General features: G+C 42.2%; 1 protein-coding gene across 1 annotated transcript in view; it reads right to left on the reverse strand.

Moving 5' to 3' along the window:
• Spag17 (sperm associated antigen 17) overlaps nucleotides 1-17989 on the reverse strand; it is a 216288-nt gene that overhangs the window by 21300 nt on the left and 176999 nt on the right. The window contains exons 39-45 of the mRNA XM_048442183.3: nucleotides 16485-16584; nucleotides 16278-16325; nucleotides 12364-12463; nucleotides 11242-11335; nucleotides 9272-9646; nucleotides 3104-3240; nucleotides 602-786 (exon numbers count right to left, since the gene is read on the reverse strand). Coding sequence (XP_048298140.3) covers nucleotides 602-786; nucleotides 3104-3240; nucleotides 9272-9646; nucleotides 11242-11335; nucleotides 12364-12463; nucleotides 16278-16325; nucleotides 16485-16584 — 1039 coding nt within the window. The remainder of the gene's footprint in view (nucleotides 1-601; nucleotides 787-3103; nucleotides 3241-9271; nucleotides 9647-11241; nucleotides 11336-12363; nucleotides 12464-16277; nucleotides 16326-16484; nucleotides 16585-17989) is intronic.

Consider the following 17989-nt stretch of genomic DNA (forward strand, 5'->3'; position numbering starts at 1 on the left):
GGCAAATGGTATTTTTGTCGAGGCTGGACCCGACACTATGGGTGCATTTTCTTGATCAATGATTGATGGAGGAAGGCCCAGCCCACACTGGGTGCCGCCACCCTGGGCAGGTGGTTCTGAGTTGTGTAAGAAAGCAGTCCAGTAAACAGTGTTCCCCCAAGGTCTCTGCTTCTTTTTCTAAATCCACGTTCCTTACTTGAGTTACTGCCCCTCATGATGGAACAAACCCTTTTTGTCTTTAAGATGCTTTGGTCATGGTTGCTTATGACAGCAACACAGAGGAAAGAAGGACACATGCTTTCAAATTCTGAGTATTGATTATTGCAGTGCTTGTACAAATTATTTGGTTTTTGCTAGGTCAAATTTAGAGTTGAGTGAGTGGCTTCTGCTGAAGTATGAGTAATGATTTACAGAAGGCATGAGAGCAGCTATCACATTAGTGGAGCCCAGTCAATGCTGATTTGTTGAATGAAAGGATCAAGAAATGAACTATGTGATTAATCAGGATTCAAAATGTTGTTATAGTTCGGCAAAGGGTCATTCATACAGGAGAGATGATCTTTAGAGGAACACGGGCAGGCACTTGGTGCCTTTGCCTCACCTGCAGAAGTCCACGCCGACATTCTTGAGTTTCACAATGGTTGCATAGGTGTGTCCCTCTTTAAGCACTCCAAACTTCACCGCCGGTGGGAGAAGGTGGAACCCGAAAGGGGATGCGTTTGTGTTATAAATAGCGGCAGATGCAATGGAAGACGTATTCACTTTTCCCCCAACAGAATCTTCCACCTTTGGAGAGCAGAAAAATTGATAAAGTCAAAAGGGGGAGTTTCTGATTAAAGAAAACACTGCTGACACCAGAGAAGGATGACTCTTGGCCGAGGGACGACGTAAAAGATTTATGATCTCATGCAATCCTTACAACATCCCTATTGTTCAGCTGGAGCCTCAAGCTCTCCCCTGCATGATTTGGAAAGCCCCATTCCTCTCTCCCCTCTATCAGAGAGTCTCTGAACAAAAGTAAGGCACTGGAAAGCCCAGTTCCTCATTGCAGGTGGCAGCTGCAGCAGCTTCCTCCCCTGAAACTGTCAGTCACCCAAGTCCCCTCCTAAGCACTCAGCTTTTGATCTTTAGACCATATTTGGGCACAAATCCAGCTTGCGGAAGACACATCATCATCCCTTGCCTACAACCCCTAAAGTCTCCCTGCTTTAGTTCAGGGGTACAACTTCTCCAGCCTCAGTCTCTGAGACCAGAGAACCTACCTGGGAATTGCTCTCAGTTAGACGTTTTGAATTTAGCTTGATCTGGCTTACTGCATCAGTGGGGAACCTTATAAGGGGGGTTGGGGAGCAGAAAACCTATTACATACAAAAATTATTTTAGATTTTGCCTTAAGTTTAAATTAAAACACATTTAGAGTTGAAAGGTCATTTGCTCAAATGCTTAAGTAGCAAAATCTCTACCCCAGGTCCCCCTGATTCTCAGATCCATGCCCTTTCCTTTGGGGTAGTGGTGATCAAGAGTTGGCTAGCTTTCTGCAGAATCTTCTGGAAGACTCAAGGTTCCTGTTCCTGTTCCCGGAGGTTCAGATTCCCTGTGTCTGGAGTGAGGCGGGGTGGGCATTTAAAAAGTTCTCTAGTCTTGCCAACTGTACTGATCAGGAAGTCACAGAGGAATCTCTGCCCTCCGCTCATCACTGATGTCACCAGGAGATGAAACTGCAGGCACCGCCGTCACACGTCAGACTTAGAGAGTCCGAATCTGCGTTTCTGACAAATTGCTATGTGATTCATCTGCACAGCCAAGCTTCCAAGTGTGATTATCAGTTACATATACATGGTATTCTAATATGACAGCCAGCATCTGTCATGGTAGTAAAGAAATAATTATTTTTTAACTTGTGAGCATGAGGAGCTGGTGGGAAAACTTTATCTAAAAGGTCCTGAGGAAGAGAGAGATGCGAGAAATGTCCAGTGGCTGAAGGAGAGTGAGCTAGGCCGGGTAGGATGAGAGGGAAAATTTTAACAAATATATTGTTGTGGTCCATTTTCAATACGAGGAGTTCTTAGTGCTCATCAGAGTCACAGAGAATGAGAGGGGCTGGGCCCTTTCCCTCTAGAGGGTTGCTGGTGTCTGCTGTTCTCAGGACATTAAGAGCTGGAAAGGTACATGTACACATCTGTGATGTAACAGCCCAAGATCACAAAAGGGGGTGGTCTCAAGTCTCAAATTATTTAATAGGTAAGTAAAGTTTGTATCCTCAGCCAACAAGGTAAGGAATTTGGGAAGAGGGCATGTCCTGATCTACAGGGGAAGAGAACAAGGATTTCTCATGATAGCGTGGGGTGGGACAGTATGTCCATAACATGAGACAACAACCTTAAAAAAAAACACTGTCTTATCAAAGCCAGCCAGTCACTTTTGCCTTTTCTGTATGCTGGCATCCCATTATGGAGAATTATATATTAAAAACTTATTTCCAGCAAACTCTTGAATTTATTGTTTCATTTCCAGCATCATGAGATCATACTTTGTGCTGGCCTAAGTTCTTTGGACTTTATCCTAAACATTGTTAAGTGGAAGAGGAAGCAGCTGCGGAAGGAGATTAAAAAGTTTCCTTTTCTTTTGGCCCAGGGCTGGCAGTTCCTAGAAGTGACCAGGCAGTGTTGAGCATTAGAATGCCAGGTGACCAACCCTGGTGGCTGTCCTTAACTGAGGGTCCACAGGGCAGGAGGGCAAGCTTCTAGGCCAACAAGTGACTTTGGTTCTGCAAATACAAGAGACTGTAGCTTCAGGAATTGTCACCATTTACCCAGAATGGAGGAAGTTTAAAAATGACATAGCCTTGGCTAACGATGAGATGGGAGGCTAGTGATCCCGTTAGCCAGTAGAGAGCACCTGAATAATTCTCTCCAAAGTGACCGTTCCTAGGAACCTTCCAACTGGCTGATGGGACTCAGAAGTTGGTGTGAGCTAGTGGCAACAAGGCACTGCCTTTTTTATGCCCCCATGGAGAAAGAGTAGGGCACAGGACAGGCATGAACCTCAGTGATTTCAATTACCCAGAAATGCCCTGGGAGACACACCCAAGTTTCTTTGTTACCTTGGCAAGAGGTTGAGACTTGGGCTTGGAACTCATCAGATAATGAGGTAACCTCACTTTCTCTTTCCTTGCTTGTCCAGTAACATCCTGCAGCAATGACTGGGTTGGAATTTTGATCGGCATAAAAAAATCTGGTTCTGTTAGAGAAAAAGTATAAATTAAGACACAGCTAAGATATGCGTCACATTGCCAGAGCATAGATAAGCACGGACCAGTCTGGAAACTTCTCTTGTCATTTTTTCAAATTATTTTTAATTTCTTCAAAAAATATTTACTTTGTTATTTATGTCATGTATATGTGCACATATTTGCATGTGCAAGTGTGTGTATATGTGCATGTGCTTGTTAGTGTGTGTGTGTTTATGTGTGTATGTAGGTGCATGTGCCCCAGAGGTCAGAAGAAGGCATTGGATCCCCCGGATCTCAAGTTAAAGGGGTTGTGAACTGTCTGATGTCGGTGCTGGGAATTAAATCTCCTTCTCTACAAGAGCAATGCTCTGGATGGCTGAGCCATTTCTCCATCTCCATCCTTGTCATTAAGCCTTAGAGAGCTTATTTAAAAGAAATAAAAGCTTTTATCAGTTCCCATTTTCTATTTGTACATTTTGTGAGGCTGTTCTACATGTATTACCCTGTCTCTGTTTCTTACAACTTCTCTATGAGATGATAGGAAGATGCTATTAGCATCACTAAAAAAATAGAATTCTCAGTTTTCTTGTAACTTCCCTATGATGAGCTCACCGTACACTTTCAGTATCCTTACCTTAAACAAGCAAGAGCAGCCACTGAAACAGCAACTTGACAGATTTCCTTGTACTAAGGGGGCATGGCATTAAGAAATTTAGATTTTATTTTGATTCCTATAGCTCTAAAATACGGCATAGTAATTATAAACGGATTAAACCAGATATTTATATCTTTAGACTTGTATTTTTTTTTGTCTCTCCCAGTCATCTGGAGGATGAAGAAGTGAATCATCTACAAAGCTACCACTGTTTATATTCACTCCAAATAATCAGGAGGTTGAACTAAAAATTGTACTCAAGTTATCCCACTTAAAAATCTTTTGTTGGGGTGGGGGGTACTGGAGAGATGGTTCAGTGGTGGCTGAGTACTTGCTGCTTTTCCAGAGGACCTGAGTTCTCATCCCAGTATCCACATCTGGAAGCTCACAGCCACCTGTCATTCCAGCGCCAACGAATCTGACCGCTTCTTTTAGCCTCTGCAGACACTTGCACATAAGTGGCGGACAATTGCATGCGTGCACGCACACACACAAATTTGGGGGTGCTTTAGGTCACAAAGTGAGGAAAAAGTGGACCTGAGCTTGTATCACATTGAAAATTAATTCTTGAAAAGCCATCTAAGAGAGGGCAGTGAGGACACTGAAGCTGCTGTAGGAAGCTGGGGAGGGGTTGACAGGACCTGGGGGTAGGGTACTGAGGGCTGTGAGGGGGGCTGTGGGAGCCTAAGGCGGCTGAAGGAAGCCTATCCGTTGCTACTCTCAGTGTCTAGCTAGACATCCTTCCGCTTTCAGTCTTATCCCACAAACATCTGGGTCCATGGCATTTGGTCATCAGGATGGCATATGTCCCAACTAGAGCCATAAAGAATGTGTCTGGATAATTCTACCAAAGCGGGCAGGGATAACACCATTTTGCCTATTGAATTGTAGATCTGGAAGAGTTGGATTGGGCCTCTAGGGTCAGGATGCCTGCCACGTGGAAGTAACCTGTCCTTTGTAGATGAGAACAGAACCAAGTGAAGGCAAGAAGTCGATGGGACAGAGGAAGACAGCGGGAAGGCAAAGACAAACAAACAAGCAAGCATGCACTCATGGAACACCTAGGAGCCTGTGGGGCTGGCCCCAGCTCTTTGTCTATGGTTTGCTTTTGAGCAGAAGTAAACCTACTACCTCTCCCATTTTTAATTGGATTTCTGTTTTCTCATTTAAAAATTGAAAAGCCCCAGTGAACACAGAAGAAGTATATTCCACCTCTTTACAGACAAGGAGAGAAGAAATTCAGAAGAAAAATGAACCTGTCAAAAGAGATAGTGAGTGTCGGGGCTGGAATGTAAAACACAAGTCAGATTCCACAGGGCCCCAAAACTTTCTGGGCACTGCTATCTCAGGGTAGTTTCTGGAAAAACAGATTCCCAAGCCATAGGTCAGACAGGTCCATTGTCAATCAAAGAAAGCAGAATCTCTGGAGGTAGAGCTTAGCAGTTAGTGTTCTGATGTCTACAGGTCACCATTCTTTATGTAGGCATCCATTGTAACAGCTTGATCCAATGGGGACTAATTATCTGCTCACACGGTTATCACCCCTGATAGAAAATGCCGATGAGGAGTATCCTATGTGCTGTGTGCTGCATTAAGCAGTTAATGTACATTAAGCAGCTCAATTTTCATATGCATATATTCATGTGCATGCCATGATTTCTGGCAGAAGAGGCGATGGAAGATGGAAGGACTACACATTATTTGCCCCACAGCATGTTAAATAAATTAACTTTGGAACCTTGATTCTTCTTTTTCCTCACATACTCATTCAGGCTTACTGGCTTCACTTCGATGATATATTTCTAAGTAATTAGCTTCTTACCATTTTTCTCTTATGTGTGTATATGTTGAATGTGTACGTATACATTTCCGTGTATGTGTGTAGTGTGGTGTATGAGACGTGCAGAGGCTAGATGTTGATGCTGAGCATCTTCTTCAGTTGCTTCCCACCTCAACATTTGAGACAGGATCTCTTGCTGAACTGGGGGCTTGCCAACTTGGTGAGACTTGCTGGCAAGCAAGCTCCAGGATCCTCCTGTCTCTGCCTCCATATCTCTGGAATAACAGACAGGCGCTGTTACATCCAGGTCTTTATATGTAGGTGTCTGGGTGGTTAAACTCAAGTCCTCATGCTGTGTGGTAAGCACTTTACCACCTAGGCCGTCTCCTCAGCCCATCTTTCATCCTCTCCACTTGGCCATGTGAATTCAAGTCTTTGATAATTTTTATCTTCACAATTTCAGTCACTACCTTCAACCCCTACCTTTTACTTCATTCTCTTGCCACAAGCTCGTATCACAACCATCACAGGGATATTTTATGTCTTTGTGTGTTGTGGGATATTTGTACACTGTGTAAAGATGTATTACTATGATTGGTATAATAAAAAAGCTGAATGGCCACTAGCTAGGCAGGAGGTATACATGGGACTTTCAGACAGAGAGAAGAGGAGGAATCAAGGCATGTGGGACATAGCAGGAGACACGGAGAGGAAACAAAAGATGCAAGGTGGAAGAGTGGTAATGCCACATCATAGAACATAGATTAATATAAATGGGATAATTTAAGTTATAAGAGCTACTTAGTGCTATGGGACAATGATCTTGTAGCCTGTAAAGATTTGTCACTTGTACTGCTTTAATAAAATGCTGATTGGCCAATAGCCAGTCAGGACATATAGGCAAGGCAAGGAGAACAGGAGAATTCTGGGAAGAGGAAAGAAGCAGTCTGCAGTCATCACCCAGACACAGAGGAAGCCAGATGATAAAAGCCTTGCTGATAAAAGGTGCCAAGCCACGTGGCTAACCCAAACAAGAATTATTGGCTAATTTAAGATGTAAGAAAGAGTTAATAAGAAGCCTGAGCTAATAGGCCAACCAGTTTATAAATAATGTAGGCCTCTGTGTGTTTCTTTGGGACTGAATGACCGAGGGACTGGGCAGGACAGAAACTTCTGCCAACAAGTTAGGAATAAGCCTAAGTTATAGGATGAGTATTCATAATTAACAATAAGTCTCTATGTCATTATTTGGGAGCTGGTGGCACAAAGAAAAGTATGCTAAATACGATGGCTAACATGGGGCCTCAGTATCCACATAGAGCCTAAGAGAGCCATCTCTCAGGCTCTGCATACAGAGGTGCAGCTCTTTTCAGAAGATTTGCTGGGCAGCAGAGCACATGAGCAGCTGGCATGCCAGGTAAAAATGCCAGTCACATCACAAACATAACAGCTTCCCAGAGCTGGGGCAGTAAATTCACCCACATGAGGTTCAGGAAACCGAGGGGGCAGAGCCAGCTGCTAGAGTCATTCAACGGCTGGTGTGGTTATTTAAGGTTTGTCTCATAGTCACAGAAAGCTGCAGATGCCCAGAAAGCCAGGTCTAGGCCTAGAAAAATCTCTGAACAAATAGAGCATGCTTGGAAGCGAGAGAAAAGAAAATGGGTATAGACAGTCACAGAAAAAGTAGTTTAAAAATACTAAGTCTTTAAAGAAAGAGTAAAGTAATGTAAAAAATAAGTCACATGAAGATGGGAAATACACAGGGTGTCTGGTTCCAGTGTGGTGCTTTGTTGACTTTGCATTTTCTTAAAATGCTAATGTACAAAAAACCCTACCTGTTGAGAGACATTGTATTCTGTAAACTGCTAAATTAAACCAACCTATAGATTTTAAGGAAATCTTAATTTCAAAATGGAAATCAGAAAATATGTTGCATTGGAGGAGAGGTTATGCCTTTATTTCCACAGGAAACAAAGTTATGGTTCTCTTCAAAATTAATGATCAGATTTGACTGGGAGAGACCTCCTGAAAATCTTTGCTATAGACATAAAAAAGAAACCAAGAAGACTAAAGGATAGGTGTCATATATGCTGATTCCTTTACATGGTAACAGCTCTGAGACTGGATGGGGCATGATAAATCTTGTTGGCTGTAGAGTTCTTATGACTTATTATTAAATGTCATCCTTTTGTATGGCATGGATAAAGGTTTGGTTGTACAGCACAAATGAACTTATAAAGCTGACAGATGCCTTTTATCTGCTCAAATGCAGAACAAAAAGATACATCTTTAGCTTACTTGTACACACTGCACATTCCATACTTGTACTAATGCAGATTATATATAAATATATGATATAGTATATATGCAATGTATATATATATAACCTTTAAACGTTTGTGTGTTTTCAGAAAGAAAAAAAGGATCAAACACCAATGGAAACAAGTAGCCCAGGTTATCTAGCCTCCCAAAATGCTTCTGGAGCAGTTTCCTCAAAATTCTGTATTCAGAACAATTTTAAAGCTGCTCGCTGAGATAGCCCAGCATCACACACTACTCCATCCAGGACTTCGGATAAACTCTACACTTTCCCATCATACGTAGACTAAACCAAAAAAAGAAAATACAGCTAGCTCTCTCAGGACTTGACTGTTATCTCAATTTTCTCAAGGTCCCCTAAAAATGCTACTGCCCCAAGACAACAGGAAGCAGTCTAGAGAACATGATGCCCAGACTCCCAAGAGGTATGGTGGGTGGTTTTTGGTCATTTGGTGGGTTATAGATGTTTGTTATCCTTTAGGGGAGTTGGTTACAAATTGTTATTGGTCATGGTCAGGAAAAATGCTGAATAAAGGAGATTAGATTCAAGGATCTCTTTTGAAAAGAAAAAAGGGGATTATAAGAATGACAGGGTAAAAGGGTAGATTATTGAATTTACTTTAAACTAAAAAGCAACTACTAATCTCAAATATTTTACATTAGTATGGATTTTTGTATATTAACACAAATTTAAGATTATTTTTTGTTAGAAAATACTCTGTACATGTTTCCACTCTTGTTTTAAGATTTTCTTAGAAGCCAGGTGGTGGTGGAGCATGCTTTTAATCCCAGCACCCAAGAGGTAGAGACAGGCTAGCCTAAATTTATAATCCTATTTCTTCATCTTCTCAAATAGGTATAATTGCTCTTTTTAAAAATTTTGCATGTATGAGTGTTTTGCCTGAATGTATGTTTATGTACTATGTATATCTGGTGCCCAAGATAGCCAGAAGAGGTATTGGATATCCAGGAACCGGAGTTAGAGACGGTTGGAAGCCCCATGTGCCTGCTTGGAATAGAATTTTAGTACTCTAGAAGAGCAACCAATACCATTTTCCCTGCCCCGAGTAATCTCTTAAAAGTATAAATTTGGAGGTTCTTGGAGAAGGGTCAGTTAGTGGAGCATTTGCTGCACATGAAGACCTGAGCTTGGATCTTCAGCATTCATGTTTGGGCACGGCAGTAGGTGACTGAAATCTCAGTGCCGGAGACACAAGATAGGAGAATCCTGTATTCTGAAAAAATACAGCATTCACCTGTGAGATAAAGCAAATGGTGGCCATACCTTCAATAGGAGGTCTGGTGACATTTTCAAGTTGGTTTTGGCTTGCAGGCTCCTTGGCAAATTTTGCTGAAATTTCAATTTGGTTTTGGCTAGCAGACTTCTTAGTAGATATTTTTAAAGTTTCACTTTTGTTCTGAATATCAGCTTCCTTGGTAGATTTGGTTACCATTTCAGTTTCCTTTTGACTCTCAGACTCTTGGGTAGGGTGTGCTAAATTTTCAGTTCGGTTTTGGTTAGAAGTCTTCCTGATAGGTTGGGTTACATTTTCAGTATCGCTTAGGCTGGCAGGCTCCTTGACATTCTCAGCAACCTCTTCTTTTGAAAGGGGAGATGTATTTGCAGCTTCTTGTTCTACACCTGCAGTCAGTGTGGAATCTGCAAGTCCCCAAACAAACAAAGCACGTTACGTTATGGCCAATGATACATGGACAACCAGCACTTGTACGGACAACACTGGACAATGAATTCCTCAATGAACAAAGTGCTCCCCATTCTCCTCGTATGATGACGGTACGAGGCCACCATTGAGAGATTTCTGCAGAGCAAATACTCTCTTGAAACCGACTGGATCTTGTGGACATTGTGGCCAGCTGGAACTGCCTTCAGCCTGAGGCTAAGCAATCTGTCTCTGCATTCACCTACTAAACAAAAATGATTTCTAAAAATTTATCTCTTTATTAAAACATGTATCTTTAAGAAACAGGGACAATATGAAATAAAGTTAAATAAATGTATGTATGATTGGGGAGGCACATAGATTTCAGCTTGTGTATATGTAAAACCTGGAGGAGCAGCTCGCTGCAGCTGCCCCAGTGGGAGTGGGCTTGGGATGCTCTTGTTTCTCCCAGGTGTGGCAAGTTTAACTGATAACGCAGAGCTCATGAACTCAGATCACTTGATCTCGTCTCACCACAACTACAAGTGATTTCTCCAGCCCCGATCTCTGCTTAGCAAGCTCTATTTGAAAGTATATGCCTTTCAAGCAATGTCCTGGCCACACCCATTCTAGGTAGATGAACTGTAGGGGTGACATTCAGCAGTGGAAACTTCTACTAGGGTCTTGGCACTGTTTATTTTTCACTTTTTACTACGAAGAAGTGCAGAATCCCATTTCATTGTCAGCCTTTTCAGCATCCATCTGCTGAGACTATGGGCATCATCTTTTCATCTGTTCTCCCATCACCATCTCTAAGAAATGGACGATTCTGCAATGCCCTCCAATAGATAGTCCCCTAATAAAACTTGCGTGTTTCCTGCTTCTATCTGTTCCATTCTCTTTCTATATTATACAGTCTCTTTGGAATGACGACAATTGTCCCATCGTTTGGTTTAAAGGTACTGACTCTGAGTGGGTGTTTGCAGTGCTGGGACTGAACCCAAGGTCACACGCCTGTTGACCAAGGGCTCTTCAACAGACAAAACATCTATCCTGACACTGGCTTATGAAGAGACCGAGGCAGCTGCACTGTGCACTGTCTACAGACGGGTACCTATTTATCTACTAGGTTCTCTTCATTAGTTTTGGATCAAGGATTTTTGACATGAATTCTGTATAGTTACTATGTTCTCCGAGAGAAAGACTCTCAGTAGTAGACAGCCTCCCATTTGGTGAAACTTGTCTTCTTAACTAGGTGTCAAATACTGCATCTCCATTGTCCATGTATTTTCATTTTATTTGCTGTAATTAACAAGCTTGCGTGTTATTTTGAGACCATGTGAATGCCACGTTCTCAGAAAAATCTTTCATTAATCCTTTGGTTAGTCAGATCTACTAAACGCTCTTAGGCACAAGAAATGGATCTGAAATTCAATTTATGGCTTTCCTTAAATAATTCAGGCATATCTGTAGTATGCAGGTAATAGCATACCCTGTCACTAGCTGTCATTAAGACAACGGACGGTAAGAACTAGATAGCCACCAGGGGCCGTTCAGGTCAGGTGACAGGAATAGGAGCCGTATAAAACCTTACCTGAATGCAGATCTGGGACAGCAGCTGTGGCTGTGTCTTCCCTTTTCTTTGTAACAGGAGGCAGGTTTTTGGAAAGCTTCTCCAGATAATTATACTTAGGGGAAAACGCACAGAATGCACTTCAGATACACACTTATTTTACCCAGCTGCCACAAATGTTAGTAAAGTCAACAGGCACTGTTTACAAGACCCCGAGGGTGAAGTTGAAAGCTGAAATTCTGTAAGAGACTAATTGATTTCTAGTCTTTGTTAATCAGTCGTGGTTTTTGAAATTTCCTCCGATTAATAATAGTATCCTTAATTTTTGAGAACTCCACAATGGATACATGAAAGTGTTCACTTTGCTTTGAGGCTTCGGTGAGGGACTGTGAGGGACTGTGAGTGGCCACGAGGGGTGGCGAGGGGCAGTGAGGAGGAGCGAGGGGCAATAAGGGGGAGCGAGGGAGAGCAAGGGGCAGTGAAGGGCAGTGAGGGGCAGTGAGAGGCTATGAGGGGGAGTGAGAGGAAGCGAGGGGGAGCGAGGGGAAGCGAGGGGAAGCGAGGGGGAGTGAGGGGCCGTGAGGGGCCAGTGAGGGGGTTGTGAGGGGCCATGAGGGGTAGTGAAGGGGCTGTGAGGGGGCAGTGAGGGGGAGTGATGGGCAGTGAGGGGCAGTGAGGGGCAGTGAGGGGCTGTGAGGGGCAAGAAGGAGCAGTGATGGGCATTAAAGGGCAGGTTAGTCTGTGGCTTAGGGTCTTAGGAGGTGGGTTCACATGGAGAATGTTCAGTGTCTCTGGGGTTCTAAGAGCCCACAGTAACTTAATGGTATTTTAACAGTTGAGGATTGATGGAGCTCTAATGAAACAAAACCACAATTAGAGTTTGTTAGCAGTTGGCAAATAAGCAACATCAAGGTCTTGGCCCAAAGAAAACCTTAGAAAGGAAGCAAAAGAGGGTCGCATGCACGAGGGAAGGAGTGAAAGTCCCCTCCGTGTGCTTGTTTGAAAACAGACGTGGAGCATGAGAATTATTTGGTCAGATTGCTACAATAGGCAAGTAAATAACATCAGGAAAATAAACTTACAGATTAACATGCAGAGCATCATTTTATAGAAATCAAATTATTATGAATTCCGTTCAATTACCTGTGACTTAAATAGCAGGCCCAGTTCAGACTTAAAATAAGGTGGTACTTCTTTGTTCCTAATTTGCACCAGGTAATTTTTTGTTTTCTCAATAGTGTCCCTGGTTCACATTTCCACAATGATATGCAAGAGAACACACACAAAACACATTGAAAAATGATTTTCACGTGCTGTAGTCCCAGATCCCACTGGGTACCACTGCACTCACCAACAGTAAAACCGAGAAGGGAAAACTGAATGGACTCTTTTGTTTCTCGTTGAGGCAGGGTCTCACTACCTAGTCTTGGCTGGCCTGGAACTGGCTTTGTAGACACTTGGCCTTGAGCACACAGAGACCCATCTGCCTCTGCCTTGCAATTACTGGGATTCAAGGTGTGCGGCACCCAGAGTCTTTTATTGGGGGTGCCGTGTTCACAGTTTACAGACACATTTCTTACTTTGTAAATCTTTGTAAAGCAGATTTTTGTATGAGACAGGGACTAATGATGCCAGCTGATCTCAAATGTCTAAAGCCAAGGTGCCCTTCCAGTGGCGGAGATTTTTTTTTTTTTTGGTTGTGATGTTCTTTGGAGTTGAAGTGACAGTCACAGGCTTCTGTTACTACAGTAGCAGGAGCAGCCATGGCACACCTGTGAGCTGGGGTTTCTGAATCAGAATACCTTTACTGGGAAGGCCAAGCAAGGGGCTCTGAACTGGGGTTATTGGGTAAGCCTTGCTATCTCCATTTTATAGTAAAAACCTCAAGGTGTAGGGAGACTAGATAACTCTTCTATGGCCTAATCACTACAGGGTGGAGCTAAACAAGTTGGATAATACATCTTTAATCTTGTGATCTTGACAACTGGACCTTCTAAGCAACAGTCAGCTATCCAGACTGATCATATTTTATAGATAAATAAACTGAATCCCTGAAGTGAAACAGCCAGTTGGCAGAGTACAGTCCACATGAAATCATACTGTAGCTGCCCCTAGACTTGCTGACTCTGAGACCAGTGACTGTACACAGACCGCATGCCCATCTTATTTAAACAACTTTAATTTGCCATTGAAATACCTCTGTCTCTTGCCTTACGGGACTTTCCCTTCAAGCCGGGCAGGCTGGAGGCTAATCCACAGCTCTCTTACTGCTGTCTTAAGCAGGAGGCGTGAACCTGGAAATCGAGAGCCTACATCCCTTTGTTTCAGGCTCAGTGTTGGTTCTTCCATAGGACCTCGTATTCTCTGTACACCTTCCGTGCCCCTGACATACTGGTTTCCTTTCCCTCGGCCCACATTTCTTGCCCCTATTTTTTTTCTGTTCATGTCACACATTTAATTATGGGTCTTGCTTTCCCTACCTGTGATGAACCACTCACACTCATTATTTGGGGTAATAATGATATTCTTCTTCTTATTAGCCATGTCCATTGTCTGACAGGAATAGCAATTTGAGATCGGTAACAAAATTTAAAAGTACATTTTTAAAAAAGCAAGTCACTATCTCCCACTGTCCCCTGAACATCCAATCTCATTCCCCATTGGCAGCCTCTCATATATTGTTTCTAGGCCAGAAAACCTAAAAAGGGTTTTTTCTAGCCCTTGCTTGAAAAAGGTCATGAGACCTCCAGGATTTGTGCCCTCCCCAGGTGAAGAGGAAAAGAGCATCTCTATCTGGAAGATGGAGGGATGCCTGACTATCTGAGCATTCAGGAACCACTGGATCTTCCAATTTATTACTATTACGTGATACTCTTTTCCTGTCATATTTATTCACGACTATTCATTAAATGGGGCATAGAGATATGTGGGCCCAGTCTTCTCTTTGGATTTTCATTTCTATGTGGCATCTTCCATCTCACATTAAACATAAATAAACCCATATTTTTTCCACTGACCAGTCTGCCTTTTGTTTCAGAGATCTCAGCCAGGGACCTAAGATGTGTATTAACAAAAGGTTTTCTTTCGCTACTGACAATATACATCCTCCAGTTCAACCTTGTAAGTGGGGAAACAAAATACATCCCAAAATGTAACCCAACACCTAAATGAAGGTGATGTTTCTGAAAGAAGCAACTCACGTGTGGTGGAATATTAGTTGAAGATGTGTTACATTTGTTTATCATGTGGAATGTTTAATGATGCAAAGGTGCCTTGCGTTCTTTTATGTTGCATTTGTTTAACTCAGTGAAGCTGTGTTACTTTGCATGTCTGAAACACCTGATTGGTCTAATAAAGAGCTGAGTGGCCAGTAGCTAGGCAGGAGAGGGACAGGCGGGGCTGCCAGGCAGAGAGAATAAATAGAAGGGGAGAGAAATAAGAGGGAACTGAGAAGAGGAGGAGAGGGGGATGCCAGGGGTCAACTATCCAGCAGCACAGTCAGACATGGAGTAAGAAGGAAAGAAAAGATTTACAGAAACAGAGAAAAGTAAAAGCCCAGAGGCAAAAGGTAGATGGGATAATTTTAAAAAAGCTGGCTAGAAACAAGCCAAGCTAGGGTAGGACATTCATAATTAAGAAAAAGTCTCTGTATGTTTTATTTAGGAGCTGTGTGGTAGGTCCCCAAAGAGTGTGTGTGTGAGAGAGAGAGAGACCCCAAATACAACACTATGCTGTACCAATATGAGGCTCAAATATCCTTAGGGACCGAGAAAGCTGGAAAACAAACAAACAAGACTGGATACAGCTCCTTTAAGAAACTCTGCCTTACATCAGAACACTTTAAACAGCCTTTTCCACACTAAATAAAAAAAAGAAATAGTAAAAAAAAAATGCCTGCCACAGTGCAGTGTGCTGACATTCCATAGCTGGGGGGTTGAATGAGCTCTTGGTCATGCACCTCCAACCGAGCCACAAATTTTAGACATGGCTTTCATAAACCGGGAAGTGGGTGGAGTCAGCTGCCAAAACCACATGGAGGTCCTAGCCTAGCCACTTAGAAGTCTAAATCACCTGATTGGTCTAACAAAGAGCTGAATAGCTAACAGCTAGACAGAAGAGAGAACTAGGTGGAGCTTCCAGGAAGAGAGAATAAATAGGAGAGAAAGAAAAGAAGGGAGCAAGAAAAAGGAAGAGAGGAGAATACATGGGCCAGCACCCAGCTACATAGCCTGACAAGGAATAGGACGGCAAGAAAAGATACAGAATAGAAAAAGGCAAAACAAAAACAAAAACAAAAACAAAAACAAAACAAAACAAAACAAAAAAACAAAAAAAAAACCCAGAGGCAAAAGGTAGATCTTTTAAGTTAAGAAAATCTGCCTAGGTTTTTTTTTTTTGAAAAAAAAAAAAAAGAAATTTTAAAAATAAGGTGGAGGGAACAGGAGGACAGGAAGGAGTGGAGACTGGGAGATTGGTATATAAAATGAAAAAAGACAATTTTTTTTAAAAAAAAAACAATTAAAATTATAAAAAGAAAAGAAAAGCTGGCTAGAAATAAACCAAGCTAAGGCTGAGCATTTATAAGTAAGAAAAAGGGTCTTTGATTTATCTGTGAGCTGGGTGGCGGGCACCCAAGGAGGAAAAGAGTGAAAAACAACTAGCAACACTCTTGTGTACAAATGACCACCTCGCCACAGATATATAAATATCATTGGTTTCCTTAATGGGTAAAAAACTGGAGTTGAAACCTTAAGTGCAGATTGTAGGGAAAACATACCTCAATGCACTCAGGACACATTCCTGAAGCAAGCAACAGGAACCCTGAGTGTATATGACTAATGTTTATGAGTATATTAGAATCACCAGAGGCATGAAGAGGGACCAGAGGACTCAACTGCAGGAGAGGGGGGCATCTACATCTACCTAATGGCCTAACAGGAAGCCTCAAGTGCCACCTTGTCTTGTGGAAGTGTCAGGCAGCAGCGGGGAGCCTACTGAGCTCTCAGCTCCCACGACTGGGTTTTCACAGCCTTATGTCTACACCGGGTCAGAATTACCTCTGTTGCTCGAGCTTTTCTTTCCAGCTCTTTCCTGGTGATATATCCCTATGTGAAAAGAAGAAAATGAGGTGAAATAGGCAGTGCCCCCACATGACAGGGTGACGTCATCACTGTGCTGTGGGAGAAGGGCTGCAATGATTCCCACACCCCTTCGTTCCCTGTGCATGGCAGCACTAATCAGAGAAGACAGCCAGCATCGCTTACCTCCATTTCTTTTGAAAGAAATCTTTGGAGAATGTGTCTGGGGAGCATGGTGGAGCTGAAGCCATAGACTGCTTGAACAGATCCGTTAGGTGGGCTGCAACTTATAAATACCACATTCAGTGTTAGTATGGACTCCTTTATAACATTTATTCATTACACAATTACTCATCTGAACTTTATTGATGGTTTTGGAGGATTTCCATGCCCAAGTTTAACATATGGATGACTTTCCATGGCATGTTCTGTGAGTAAACATCATCTTTATGATCCAAACATAAATATTTTGCCCTCCATCACTAGAAAAACTGTATGGCAAGGAGCTGAACTTTCTCATATTAAAGCAGATTGGCCTTCATACTGAGGTTCTTTTTCTAAACATGTACCTATTATCCAGTTTTAAAGATCTGAATATCACACAGTTTTGAAATTTTGGGTGATGGTGCTTAAAGTTGGTCTATGGCACATGGCCTTGGTGAGATTTCACTTGTCAGAGAAAGAATAGGATACCTGGTCAAGATAGGAAAACTTAGAAAACACTGATTTAGACAAGGGTAAGTAACTTTTCTTCTTGTGAGACTTCTCTGTGCCCTTAATTACTGTATGTTCTAAGTCTTAAAGAAAGTCAGACAATTTAAAATATTACCCAAACTTGTTTCATTGTAAAACTCATGGCTTTGGAGGAGCTGCCTCAAAGAACATCTTAGGAAATACAGTGGGAGATGCTGACTTTGTATCACCACTGGTAACCCTCAAGGTCAGTTTTACGGACGCTGTTTCCCTCCTGCAGCAATCTGAGGAATATGGTTTGTTTAACTGGTACTATTGGGTGGCTGTGGGTTTGCCTCCATCACACACGCCTGTTTTCTTGAACCAGGAGTGACAAGCTGAAATAATCTAGGGTAAGTTTGTAAGATCATACATAGGGTAAAGGTAAATGAAGTTTGCGTTTTAGTTAAACATGTTTTCTAAAGATAAGTATGTAGCATGCTACATTTGGGGCATACTTACAATGTAGATTATTGATTATTTACCCAAAATTCAGTTTTAATAAGGCCGTTTGTATTTATGTTCACTGGCAACATATTTATTATTTATTTATTATAAAATTAATATTATTTATTATTAACAACTGTACTTATGTTGACTGCAGGGCCTACCTCATGAAAGTGTGGCAACAGAATACACAGACAGAGGGGTATTGGGGACTGTAATGGCCTCTTCCATAATGGCCACCTGAAGGGTGACTGCCTGTCACTTTTAGTTAAAAATATCACTGTTACAATATGAAATCTTAAGAAGAAAAATCTAGATAAACAATAAAAACAGTAGCAACAAAACAAGAGTATAAGTCAAGACCGTGGAAGATGAACTGGACATGTCGGAGGGTTCAGTGAAGCCCAAGGCAGTCAGCTTAGGGCCTCTGCCATATAACCAAAGGCACAACCCTAGAAAGATTTCTAGTGTTCTTGCTGTGATATGGGAAGCTTGCTGGGGCCAGGGAGGCC

This window comes from Myodes glareolus, chromosome 17 (genome assembly GCF_982192425.1).
Source record: "Myodes glareolus chromosome 17, mMyoGla1.1, whole genome shotgun sequence".
NCBI lineage: Eukaryota > Metazoa > Chordata > Mammalia > Rodentia > Cricetidae > Myodes > Myodes glareolus.